This window comes from Oncorhynchus mykiss, chromosome 12 (genome assembly GCF_057628025.1).
Source record: "Oncorhynchus mykiss isolate SJ-2025 chromosome 12, ASM5762802v1, whole genome shotgun sequence".
NCBI lineage: Eukaryota > Metazoa > Chordata > Actinopteri > Salmoniformes > Salmonidae > Oncorhynchus > Oncorhynchus mykiss.
In genome coordinates, this window is record NC_143033.1 from 21,582,916 (window position 1) to 21,597,160 (window position 14,245).

The 14,245-nt window shown below is 43.4% G+C and overlaps 1 protein-coding gene across 1 annotated transcript in view; it reads right to left on the reverse strand.

Annotated features, from left to right (window-relative positions):
* Positions 1–13,141, reverse strand: part of LOC110537162 (ARF GTPase-activating protein GIT2) — a 30,811-nt gene extending 17,670 nt beyond the window's left edge. The window contains 9 exon segments of the mRNA XM_090191978.1: positions 24–75; positions 2,104–2,149; positions 2,517–2,611; positions 2,911–3,041; positions 11,310–11,396; positions 11,532–11,637; positions 11,842–11,954; positions 12,056–12,189; positions 12,732–13,141. Of these exon segments, the coding sequence (XP_090048104.1) occupies positions 24–75; positions 2,104–2,149; positions 2,517–2,611; positions 2,911–3,041; positions 11,310–11,396; positions 11,532–11,637; positions 11,842–11,954; positions 12,056–12,189; positions 12,732–12,783 (816 nt within the window). The 5' untranslated portion in view covers positions 12,784–13,141.
* Positions 13,142–14,245: the final 1,104 nt, after the last annotated feature.

Sequence of the window (14,245 nt, forward strand, 5' to 3'; positions counted from 1 at the left end):
AAAAAATATATACGGTCACTCACAGACTGGAGTTTTTTTTTTGCAGCTTTTGCAAATTCTGACAAATCCAGACTGCTGTAGACATAAAAATAAAATATATACAGTGACTAACTACATTTTGTTAGGTTACAGCTTTATTCTAGAATTAAATAGTGTTTTCCCCTCATCAATCTACACACAATATCCCATAATGACAAAGCAAAAACAGGTTTTTAGAAATGGCTAATTTATATATAAAAAATAAGAAATCACAATTACATACAACCCCAGTCAAAGGTTTGGACACACCTCATTCAACATTCTTTCTTTTTACTAAAATAAATATATTTCATATTTTACATTCTTCAAAGTAGCCACACTTTGCCTTGATGACAGCTTTGCACACTCTTGGCATTCTCTCAACCAGCTTCATGAGGTAGTCACCTGGAATGCTTGAAGGAGTTACCACATATGCTGAGCACTTTTCCATCACTCTCATTCTTGGTTAAATAGCCCTTACACGGCCTGGAGGTGTGTTGGGTCATTGCCCTCTTGAAAAACAAATGATAGTCCCACTAAATGCAAACCTGATGGGATGGCGTATCACTGCAGAATGCTGTGGTAGCCATGCTGGTTAAGTGTGCCTTGAATTCTAAATAAATCACAGACAGGGTCATCAGCAATGCACCCCCACACCACCTCCTCCATGCTTCACGGTGGGAACCACACATGCGGAGAGCATTCGTTCCCCTACTCTGCATCTCACAAAGACATAGCGGTTGGAACCAAAAATCTAAAATTTGGACTCATCAGACCAAATGACAGATTTCCCCCGGTCTAATGTCCATTGCTCCTGTTTCTTGGCCCAAGCAAGTCTCTTCTTCTTATTGGTGTCATTTAGTAGTGGTTTCTTTGCAGCAATTTTACCATGAAGGCCTGATTCATGCAGTCTCCTCTGAACAGTTGATGTTGAGATGAGTCTGTTACTTGAACTCCGTGGTTTTATTTGGGCTGCAATCTGAGGTGCAGTTAATTGCCCATTTCTGAGGCTGGTAACTCTAATGAACTTATCCTCTGCTGCAGAGGTAACTCTGGGTCTTCCTTTCCTTTGGAGGTCCTCGTGAGAACCAGTTTCATCATAGCGCTCGATGGTTTTTGTGACTGCACTTGAAGGTACTTTCAAAGTTCTTGAAATATTCCGGAGTGACTTGACCTTCATGTCTTAAAGTAATGATGGACTGTAGTTTCTCTGCTTATATGAGATGTTCTTGCCATAATATGGACTTTTTATTTTATTTTTTATCAAATAGGGCTATCTGCTGTATACCACCCCTACCTTGTCACAACACAACTGATTGGCTCAAATACATTGAGGAAAGACATTCCGCAAATTAACAAGGTACATATGTTCATTGAAATGCATTCCAGGTAGTACCTCATGAAGCTGGTTGAGATAATGCCAAGAGTGTGCAAAACGGTTTAGGCAAAGGGTGACAAAGAGAATCTCAAATATATTTGGATTTGTTTAACACCTTTTGGTTACTACACGTGTTATTTCATAGTTATGTTTTCACTATTATTCTACAAATGTAGAAAATAATAAAAAGAAAAACCCTGGAATGAGTAGGTGTCCAAACTTTTGACTGGTACTTTTGACACACACACACACACACACACACTAGGGAGTCAGGCCCAGCCAATCAGAATGTGTTTTTCCCCACCAAAGGGCTTTTATTACAGAAAGAGATGCACCCTTCCCCCCTCAGACAATCCCGCAGGTGAAGGTGGTCCTGGGCTGGCATGGTTACACGCATACTGCGGTTGTGAGGCCAGTTGGATATCAGTTTATATAGTTCATTCAAGATATAACTATAGACAACAGTTGACATACTTACACATTTCTTTTCCATCAAGATATGGCAGGAAAGAGATAAACAAGGATGGTTTGATACATGCATTATGTTTTAACTTCAGTTACTAAACCATAGGATGGATACACACAGCTGGCTTATCAGGACATTGAGAAGAGGTTTTTGTCTAATGCCACTGAAACACCAACATGTCTCAACAGCATTCCTTTCCCATTCTCCATAAGCATGCCATCATGTTGGGCTCAGTTCTTACCTGTCAGCCATTTGTGGGATTATGAAGTGCTGTCCATTCCTATGATCTAGTAGACAAACAGTCAGATTAAAACAACGGATATTTACATTAAGAATTTAGCACAGAGCCCCCCCCCCCCAACAGGCTTTGATTATTTGAATCAGCTGTGTAGTGATAGGGCAAAAATCAAAACATGCACCCAGGGTGTGCCCCAGGACCGAGAAACCCTGATTACTCTTATCCAGAGTGAATTACGGTTAAGTGCCTTGCTCAAGGGGAAAAGATCAGATTGTTTTCACCTAGTTAACTCAGGAATTCAAACCAGCGGCCATTTGGTTACTGGCCCAACACTCTTAACCGCTACGCTACCTGCAGCCCATATCAGGGTTCAATTATTCACCATGTCCCTGTCAATGAGTCTTCTCCACTCTTACCTGGCCTTCTCCCACAGAGGTAAAATGCCAGGCGGTCTGTGAGTTCATACTGGATCTCTACCAGTCTGTCTGCCAGCTCCTGGTGGCCTGCTTGTCTGATTGGAACATGAATAAAAGGTCATGAGTCTTTTCCACATCAATATAAGTGACGGTGAGGTCAATGTATGTTTACTGTAAATGCCAACCATAGCACTGTATTTTTAGACCTCTTTACAGTAAAACCCAAAGGTGGTAAAGTTTCAGTTTATTCAGGATCTGTAATAATTTACATTATTCTTCTAATAAATGTAAGTACTAGGCAGCCTCATAAACCGTTTCTGGGAAAGAGTTGTCACACCATCAGCGGTAATGGATCGCTCAAGTGCAGAACAAAAGAGTATGGAGATTGCTTTACCTTGCGTAGTCAACAGGGGTCTTACCCCCTGTGTCTAGGGCACCAGGATCCGCCCCATACACAGCCAGCAGCTCTGCTTGTGACACCTGACATGCCTTAGCTGCTACATGCAGTGGACTGTTTCCTTTTTCCTGAAGGACAAACAGGACACACCAGCCCAATACAATGAGACACTGGACAGGCCACACCACCCCCAACACAATGAGACACTGGACAGGCCACACCACCCCCAACACAATGAGACACTGGACAGACCACACCTCCCCCAACACAATGAGACACTGGACAGACCACACCACCCCCAACACAATGAGACACTGGACAGGCCACACCACCCCCAACACAATGAGACACTGGACAGGCCACACCACCCCCAACACAATGAGACACTGGACATACCCCCCCCAATACAACTGCCTGCACCTGCCCGCCTGTCCAACATCACTACTCTGGACGGCTCTGACTTAGACAACTACAAATACCTAGGTGTCTGGTTAGACTGTAAACTCTCCTTCCAGACCCACATCAAACATCTCCAATCCAAAGTTAAATCTAGAATTGGCTTCCTATTTCACAACAAAGCATCCTTCACTCATGCTGCCAAACATACCCTTGTAAAACTGACCATCCTATCAATCCTCGACTTCGGCGATATCATTTACAAAATAGCCTCCAATACCCTACTCAACAAATTGGATGCAGTCTATCACAGTGCCATCCGTTTTGTCACCAAAGCCCCATATACTACCCACCATTGCGACCTGTACGCTCTCGTTGGCTGGCCCTCGCTTCATACTCGTCGCCAAACCCACTGGCTCCATGTCATCTACAAGACCCTGCTAGGTAAAGTCCCCCCTTATCTCAGCTCGCTGGTCACCATAGCATCACCCACCTGTAGCACGCGCTCCAACAGGTATATCTCTCTGGTCACCCCCAAACCAATTCTTCCTTTGGCCGCCTCTCCTTCCAGTTCCCTGCTGCCAATGACTGGAAGGAACTACAAAAATCTCTGAAACTGGAAACACTTATCTCCCTCACTAGCTTTAAGCACCAGCTGTCAGAGCAGCTCACAGATTACTGCACCTGTACATAGCCCACCTATAATTTAGCCCAAACAACTACCTCTTTCCCTACTGTATTTATTTTATTTATTTATTTTGCTCTTTTGCACGCCATTATTTTTATTTCTACTTTGCATATTCTTCCACTGCAAATCTACCATTCCAGTGTTTTACTTGCTATATTGTATTTACTTTGCCACCATGGCCTTTTTTTGCCTTTACCTCCCTTATCTCACCTCATTTGCTCACATCGTATATAGACTTGTTTCTACTGTATTATTTACAATGTTTGTTTTACTCCATGTGTAACTCTGTCGTGGTATGCGTCGAACTGCTTTGCTTTATCTTGACCAGGTCGCAATTGTAAATGAGAACTTCTCATTTCTCAACTTGTTCTCAACTGGCCTTCCTGGTTAAATAAAGGTGAAATAAATAAAAAATAAAAACAACGAGACATTGGACAGGCTACACCACCCCCAATACAATGAGACACTGGACAGGCCACACCACCCCAACACAATGAGACACTGGACAGGCCAAGCCACCTCAATACAATGAGAGACTGGGCAGGCCAAGCCACCTCAATACAATGAGAGACTGGACAGGCCATGCCACTTCAATACAATGAGACACTGGACAGGTCACACCACCTCAATACAATGAGACACTGGACACTGTGTGGGCACTGGTGCAATAGCGTGCAGGCTTTTATGTATTGATACATTTCAGGCAACTGAGTGGATTCCATGATGGCGCCGACAGAGATAGTCACCTCGCTTCACGTTCTTAGGAAACTGCAGTATTTTTTTTATGTATTATTTCTTACACTGTTACCCCAGGAAATCTTAAGTCTTATTACATACAGCTGGGAAGAACTATTGGATATAAGAGCAACGTCAACTTACCAACATTACGACGAGGAATACGACTTTCCCGAAGCGGATCCTCTATTTTGACCACCACCCAGGACAATGGATCGGATCCCAGTAGGTCACCCAAAACAACAGCGCCGCAGAAAGGGCAGACGGAGCGGTCTTCTGGTCCGACTCCGTAGACGGGCACATCGCTCACCGCTCCTGACTATGCTACTCGCCAATGTCCAGTCTCTTGACAACAAGGTAGATGAAATTCGAGCAAGGGTTGCCTTCCAGAGACATCAGAGATCATAACATTCTCTGTTTCACGGAAACATGGCTAACACGGGAGTCGGTAAAGCCATCTGGTTTCATCAGGCATCGTGCCGACAGAAACAAACATCTCTCTGGTAAGAAGAAGGGCGGGGGTGTATGCCTTATGATTAACGAGTCGTGGTGTGATCATAACAACATACAGGAACTCAAGTCCTTTTGTTCACCTGAACTAGAATTCCTTAACAACCAAGTGCCGACCGCATTATCTACCAAGATAATTTTCTTCGATTATAATCACAGCCGTGTCTATCCCCCTAAGCAGACACCTCGACGGCCCTGAAAGAACTCCATTGGACTCTATATAAACTGGAAACCACATATCCTGAAGCTGCATTTAAAGTAGCTGGGGATTTTAACAAAGCTAATCTGAAAACAAGGCTCCCTAAATTTTATCAGCATATCGAATGCGCGGCCGGGGCTGGCAGCATTCTGGATCATTGCTACTAACTTCTGCGACGCATACAAAGCCCTCCCTCGCCCACCTTTCGGCAAATCTGACCATGACTCAATTTCGTTGCTCCCAGGCTATAGACAAACTAAAACAGGAAACACCCGTGCTCAGGTCTCTTCAACGCTGGTCCGACCAATCTGATTCCACGCTTCAAGATTGCTTCGATCACGTGGACAGGGATATGTTCCGGATAGCCTCAGACAACAACATTGATGTATACGCTGATTCGATGAGCGAGTTTATTAACTTCTAATGGCTTGGGGGCGCTATTTTCACGTCAGGATGAAAAGTGTGCCCAAAGTAAACTGCCTGCTACTCAGGCCCAGAAGCTAAGATATGCATATTATTAGTAGATTTGGATAGAAAACATTTGATGTCTGTGAGTATAACAAAGCTCATATGGCAGGCGATAACCTGAGAAAAATCCAACCAGGACATGGGAAATCTGAGGTTTGTAGTTTTTAAAAAGTTGCCTATCCAATATACAGTGTAAATTTGGTCATATTGCACTTCCTAAGGCTTCCACTAGATTTCAACAGTCTTTAGAACCTTGTTTCAGGCTTCTACTGTGAAGGGGGAGCGAATAAGAGCTGTTTGAATCACGGGTCTGGCTGAAAGCCTTGAGTTTAGTGACTCCTGCGGCCGTGAGCACGAGCTCTGTTCCTTTTCATTTCTAAAGACAAAGGAATTGTCCGGTTGAAAGATTATTGAAGATTTATGATAAAAACATCCTAAAGATTGATTCTATACATCATTCGACATGTTTTTACTTTTTAACTTTTCGTCTGGACTAAATGCTTGCGCCTTTGGATTAAACGCGCGAACAAAAAGGAGGTATTTGGACATAAATTATGGACTTTATCAAACAAAACAAACCTTTATTGTGGAACTGGGATTCCTGGGAGTGCATTCTGATGAAGATCCTCAAAGGTAAGTGAATATTTATAATGCTATTTCTGACTTGTTGACTCCACAACATGGTGGTTATCTGTATTAGAGGTCGACCGATTGTGATTTTTCAACGCCGATAACGATACTGATTACTGGAGGACCTAAAAAGGCGATACCGATTAAACGGCCAATTTTTATTTTTGTAATAATGACAATTACAACAATACTGAACGAACACTTATTTTAACTTAATATAATACATCAATAAATTATATTTAGCCTCAAATAATGAAACACGTTCAATTTGGTTTAAATAATGCAAAAACAAAGTGTTGGAGAAGAAAGTAAAAGTGCAATATGTGCTATGTAAGAAAGCTAACGTTTCAGTTCCTTGCTCAGAACATGAGAACATATGAAAGCTGGCGGTTCCTTTTAACATGAGTCTTCAATATTCCCAGGTAAGAAAGTTTTAAGTTGTAGTTATTATTGGAATAGGACTATTTCCCTCTATACCATTTGTATTTCATTAACCTTTGACTATTGGATGTTCTTAAAAGCACTTTAATTTTGCAAGTGTAACAGTATAGCTTCCGTTCCTCTCCTCGCTCCTCCCTGGGCTCGAACCAGGAACACAACGACAACAGCAACCCTCGAAGCAGCGTTACCCATGCAGAGCAAGGGAAACGACCACAGGCTCAGAGAGAGTTTGAAACACTATTAGCGCGCGCTAACTAGCTAGCCATTTCACTTCGGTTACACCAGCCTCATCTCGGGAGTTGATAGGCTTTAAGTCATAAACAGCACAATGCTTGACGCACAACGAAGCGCTGCTGGCAATACGCAAAGAAAGTGCTGTTTGAATGAATGTTTACGCGCCTGCTTCTGCATACCACCGCTCAGTCAGATACTTAGATACTTGCATGCTCAGTCAAATTATATGCAACGCAGGACACGCTAGATAATATCTAGCAATCTCATCAACCATGTGTAGTTAACTAGTGATTATGATTGATTGTTTTTTATAAGTTTAATGCTAGCTAGCAACTTACCTTGGCTTACTGCATTCGTGTAACAGGCAGTCTCCTTGTGGAGTGCAACGAGAGAGAGGCAGGTTGTTAAAGCGTTGGACTAGTTAACTGTAAGTTTGCAAGATTGGATCCCCCGAGCTGACAAGGTGAAAATCTGTAGTTCTGCTCCTGAACGAGGCAGTTAACCCACTGTTCCTAGGCCGTCATTGAAAATAAGAATGTGTTCTTAACTGACTTGCCTAGTTAAATAAAGATTAAATAAAAGGTGTACATTTTTTTATATAAAGAATCGGCAAAATCGGTGTCAAAAAATACCGAATTCCGATTGTTGTGAAAACTTGAAATCGGCCCTAATTAAATCGGCCATTCCGATTAATCAGTCGACCTCTAATCTGTATGGTGGCTGAGCACTGGACTCAGATTATCGCATGGTGTGCTTTTGCCGTAAAGCTTTTTTGAAATCTGACACAGCGGTTGCATTAATGCACTGATGTGGTCATCCTGTCTGGGTTGCCCCCCCCCCGGTTGTGCCGGTTGTGCCGTGGTGTCCTCGGATGGGGCCACAGTGTCTCCTGACCCCTCCTGTCTCAGCCTCCAGTATTTATGCTGCAGAAGTTTATGTGTCGGGGGGGCTAGGGTCAGTTTGTTATATCTGGAGTACTTCTCCTGTCCTATTCAGTGTCCTGTGTGAATCTAAGTGTGCGTTCTCTAATTCTCTCCTTCTCTCTTTCTTTCTCTCTCTCGGAGGACCTGAGCCCTAGGACCATGCCCCAGGACTACCTGACATGATGACTCCTTGCTGTCCCCAGTCCACCTGACCGTGCTGCTGCTCCAGTTTCAACTGTTCTGCCTTATTATTATTCGACCATGCTGGTCATTTATGAACATTTGAACATCTTGGCCATGTTCTGTTATAATCTCCACCCGGCACAGCCAGAAGAGGACTGGCCACCCCACATAGCCTGGTTCCTCTCTAGGTTTCTTCCTAGGTTTTGGCCATTCTAGGGAGTTTTTCCTAGCCACCGTGCTTCTACACCTGCATTGCATGCTTTTTGGGGTTTTAGGCTGGGTTTCTGTACAGCACTTTGAGATATCAGCTGATGTACGAAGGGCTATATAAATACATTTGATTTGATTAAGGAGAAGTATATCTTTAATTCTGTGCATAACACAGATTCCTGTAAATTGATGTGGCTCTCTGCAAATTCGTCGGATGTTTTTGAGGCACAACATTACTGAACATAACGCGCCAATGTAAACTGAGATTTTTGGATATAAATATGAACTTTCTCGAACAAAACATACATGTATTGTGTAACATAAAGTCCTATGAGTGCCATCTGATGAAGATCATCAAAGGTTAGTGATTAATTTTATCTCTATTTCTGCTTTTTGTGACTCCTCTCTTTGTCTGGAAAATGTCTGTGTTTTTTTTGTGACTAGGCGCTGACCTAACATAATCGCATGGTATACTTTCACCGTAAAGCCTTTTTGAAATCGGACACTGTGGTGGGATTAACAACACGTTTCTTTAAAATGGTGTATAATATATGTATCTTTGAGGAATTTTAATTATGAGATTATTGTTGTTTGAATTTGGCACCCTGCACTTTCACTGGCTGTTGTCAAATCGATCCCATTAACGGGATTTCAGCCGTAGAAGACTATTAAAACCTTCCCCAACCAGAAACCGTGGATTGATGGCAGCATTCGCGCAAAACTCAAAGCGTGAATGCTGCTTTTTAACATGGCAATGCAACCAGAAACATGACCGAATACAAACAGTGTAGCTATTCCCTCCGCAAGGCAATCAAACAAGCTAAGTGTCAGTATAGAGACAAATGTGAGTCGCAATTCAACGGCTCAGACACGAGACGTATGTGGCAAGGTAAACAGTCAATCACAGATTACAAAAAGAAAACCAGCCCCGTCGCGGACACCGACGTCTTGCTCCCAGACAAATTAAACAACTTCTTTATTCGCTTTGACGGACACGGCCCGCTACCCAAACATGCGGGCTCTCCTTCACCGCAGCCAACGTGAGTAAAATATTTGAAAGTGTTAACTCTCGCAAGGCTGCCGGCCCTGATGGCATCCCTAGCCGCGTCCTCAGAGCATGCGCAGACCACCTGGCTGGTGTGTTTACGGACATATTCAATCAATCCCTATCCCAGTCTGCTATTCCCACATGCTTCAAGAGGGCCACCATTGTTCCTGTTCCCAAGAAAGCTAAGGTAACGGAGCTAAACGACTATCGTAGCACTCACTTCCGTCATAATGAAGTGCTTTGAGAGACTAGTCAAGGATCATATCACCTCCACCCTACCTGACACCCTATACCCACTCCAATTTGCTTATCGCCCCAATAGGTCCACAGACGACGCAATCACAATCACACTGCCCTAACCCATCTGGACAAGAGGAATACCTATGTAAGAATGCTGTTCAGCGATTACAGCTCAGCATTTAACACCATAGTACCCTCCAAACTTGTCATTAAGCTCGAGACCCTGGGTCTCGACCCCGCCCTATGCAACTGGGTCCTGGACTTTGACGGGCCGCCCGCAGGTGGTGAGGGTAGGAAACAACATCTCCACCCCGCTGATCCTCAACATTGGGGCCCCACAAGGGTGCGTTCTCAGCCCTCTCTTGTACTCCGTGTTCACCCATGACTGCATGCCCATGCCCGCCTCCAACTAAATCATCAAGTTTGCAGACGACACTACAGTGATTACCAACAACGACAAGACAGCCTACAGGGCCCTCGGAGTGTGGTGTCAGGAAAATAACCTCACACTCAACGTCAACAAAACAAAGGAGATGATCTTGGACTTCAGGAAACAGCAGAGGGAGCACCCCCTATCCACATCAACGGGACAGGAGTGGAGAAGGTGGAACATTTTAAGTTCCTCAGCGTAAAAATCACAGACAAACTGAATTGGTCCACCCACACAGACAGCGTGGCGAAGAAGGCGCAGCAGCGCCTCTTCAACCTCAGGAGGCTGAAGAAATGTGGCTTGTCACCAAAAGACAGAAACTTTTACAGATGCACAATCGAGAGCATCCTGTCAGGCTGTATCACCGCCTGGTATGGCAACTGCTCCGCCCACAACCGTAAGGCTCTCCAGAGGGTAGTGAGGTCTGCACAACGCATCACCGGGGGCAAACTACCTGCCCTCCAGGACACCTACACCACCCGATGTCACAGGAAGGCCAAAAAGATCATCAAGAACAACAACCACCCGAGCCACTGCCGGTTCCCCCCGCTATCATCCAGAAGGCGAGGTCAGTACAGGTGCATCAAAGCTGGGACAGCTTCGATCTCAAGGTCATCAGACTGTTAAAAAGCCATCATTAACATTGAGTGGCTGCTGCCAACATACTAACTCAAATCTCGAGCCACTTTAATAATTAAAAATGGTATGTAATAAATGTATCACTATTCACTTTAAACAATGCCACTTTATATAATGTTTACATACCCTACATTACTCATCTCACAGGTATATACTGTACTCTATACCATCTACTTTATCTTGTCTATGCCGTACGGCCTTCGCTCAGCCATATATTTGTATGCACATATTCTTATTAATTCCTTTACACTTGTGTGTATAAGGTAGTTGTTGTGAAATTGTTAAATTACTTGTTAGATATTACTGCACGGTCAGAACTAGAAGCACAAGTATTTCGCTACTCTCGCATTAACATCTGCTAACATATGTGTCCAATAAAATTGTATTTGATTTACAGACTATTTTTTTTTTTTTTGACATACCGGGTGGAAGAAGTTGGCCTGGGCTCCCAAAGACAACAGTCTCAAGCACGTCTCCAGGTTCCCAGTCCGAACACTGGAGTGGAGTTGCTAGAGTGTAGGCCAAAGGAGGTTTGGTTAGCTAACAGATAATAAAAAACAGTTCACACAATAAATTGGTGAATTAATGAGCTCAATGGCAATGAAGCCTGCAATCCAGGGCATGGTCTGGCTGCAATCTCTCACCTTACTGAGGTCCTTTGTGGTGACACTGTCATCCTCTCGACAGGGCATTCGATGGACATACGCCAGCATCTGATATTTGGCCTTGATGAATTCAGTTTTATGGGGACTGTGAAGGGAACAGAAAATCACACTTACAAAACTCAGACTGTCCAGGCAAACCAGACCCCAATGGCACTTTAATACAACATAGAGTCCAACAATGTGAGAGTGATAGATCATGGTGAGATGAGATACCCAGATTTGTCATCACATTGGTTTAAAATTATATTGTTTAACCTTCAACTAAAAGTTTGAAATGTGCCCCACTCACTGGACTCTGTCCTGGGGGTTGGCCTTGCGTTTCCCACTCGTGATAGACGAGGGGTCCAGAAGGCTGTGCTCCCAGATGGAGTTGGCCCCATTGCTGTACAATTTCTGAACCATCTACAAAGGAAGCAAACAATACAACCCAATAAGGGAAAACAACAATTGAAGAAGTTGACTGTTCTTGAGCATCAGTATAGCTGCTTGTGTGAGGTGCTCACCTGTAGCTGGGAGGGTGGCCATGGTGTATGAGTCAGGTGTCGGACTTGGGAACTGTGTCGGCCCAGACCCCGGTGGATGCTGCAGCACTCATCACAGATCAGCACGCCCCTGTTCACTGAGGCCCAGCACGGGCCTGGGAAACACACAACCTTTAGACTCAATATTACCACAAAGGCTCCGAGTCCACACAAACCATTTCGACTAAAAGAGAGTCACATCATTCTGCATGCATTCTTTTTCATGATTTCAGGCAGCTCCCTAACTACAAATGTCATAATTTTACTTTCACACAGCCACAAACGAGATATACCCCAACTAGTTTGCAAGCTAAAGTTATAAAACAAAGACTATTGTAAAGTCTAGATGGCATAAACTAACTAGCGACAATAACAAAGTTAAGGGCTACCAGCTGCTAACTAGCAACAGACAGCTAAGGTTAGCGGACTTCCCCATTCTTCTTGGACATTGTCATAATAGCAGCTAATTTAGCTTGCAAGCAAAGCTATGCGTTGCTGGAACTACAAGCAATCAAACAGAATATGAATCCCTTTGAAAGTGAAAATCAAGCAAGCAAATATTAAAATCGCTTGCGTTACCATTACATACAACTGCTAACATAAACTAGCTATCATGCTACCTAAATTCCTAAGGCTAGCCAGCAATCGTTTAGCTTACCCTGGGAGCTACAATCAGCGCAGACCTCTCTGCTCCGCAGCCGCTTTGACATCCCTTTTTACTTTAGGTAGCAAACTAGTTGTTTGTATACAGAAAGTCCTTTAAACACTCCGTTTCAGACAGACACTCATGAGACAGTTTACACTACTGTACAACGACGAGGTCAGAAAATGTGATGAGGAAAATGCTAACTGTCTAACGTTAGTTTATTTAGCTTCTTCTTCTTTGAGGATTATTGACGGACTACACTCATAAAGTGTATTGCCGCCACCTACGGGATAGTAAAAAATATATTTTGGATGAGCAAGTTCATACTAATTACCAAAAACAAAAACACTAACCAAATTCATTCTACTGTACTACCCTGAATTTCAAACCAAAACAAAAAACTGTACTCCTTCAGTCGATTTAAATGTCTATTCAGATCTCTACACAGGCTCAGGAACCTGGGAGGGGGGAACCTCTTCATTCAGTACTCCCTGTAACATTTTGTCTCTAAAGTCCTGGGGATCCAGACATTTATTGCCGCCTTCACAATGATGTCTAGCTTCTTTGATTTGTTATTAGTTTGACTAGTGCAATTTGGCACTTGCGCTATAAACGCAACAAAGTCCACCTTCTTCACTATTAGTGTGTCGGGAACCTTCTCCTGCATGGCATTCACTGTAGACTGTGGGACATCCACTACCATTCCTTCAGCTAATTTCACTGCCTACACATAGGAGACCTGCTGGATTGCCCTGAACCTAGCTACTGTGACCTCCATCCGTACAGGGCACTCCGAGATCTCGGGAACGTGATTCCCATCACAATTACAACATCATGCCTCATCTGACTCTTCAACTACAAAATATTTATTGCTTTGACAAACACTTGCCACGTGTCCAAACTTTTTACAATTGCAAGACTGCAACGGCTTCTGTACATACGGTCTCACCGCATATCTCACATACCAAAGTTGTATATAAGTTGGGAGAACCACTTCATCAAACGACAGCAACATCGATAGGCTTAGCTCCTTCTTTCCATTTATCATTTGATTCAAGTGACATGGGTCTACCACTCCTGGCATGTTACTAACATTAAATACCTCATTCAGGGCACGTGGCAACCCGTCATTCAGGGCATTGAGCCCCACCTGTTTAGGTAAAAAAATATTTAAAAAATAAATAATATATAGAGTATATATATATGTTTTGTTGTTGTTGCCTGTTTTGCAGGTTATTTTGACATTAATCAGTTTGCAAACATTGTAAAAATAATAACAACTGAGTTAATAAAGCTGCATACAAACATGGTCTCTTTTTTGCTTTCTTGAGTAAGGCAGCTCCAAAATGCGGGTGTTTCAGCTTAGCTCAGTGCTTTCTGTGGCAGCCACTGGAAAATACGGCCCATAGGGGTTGATAATGTTCTCTAGTTGCGCTGTGATTGGCTCAGTTTTCTGGACACTACATCACCACAAAATCTATGGGGAGAGCTTGAAAATTCTAGCCCCTTAGGTGTTGCCATAGAGT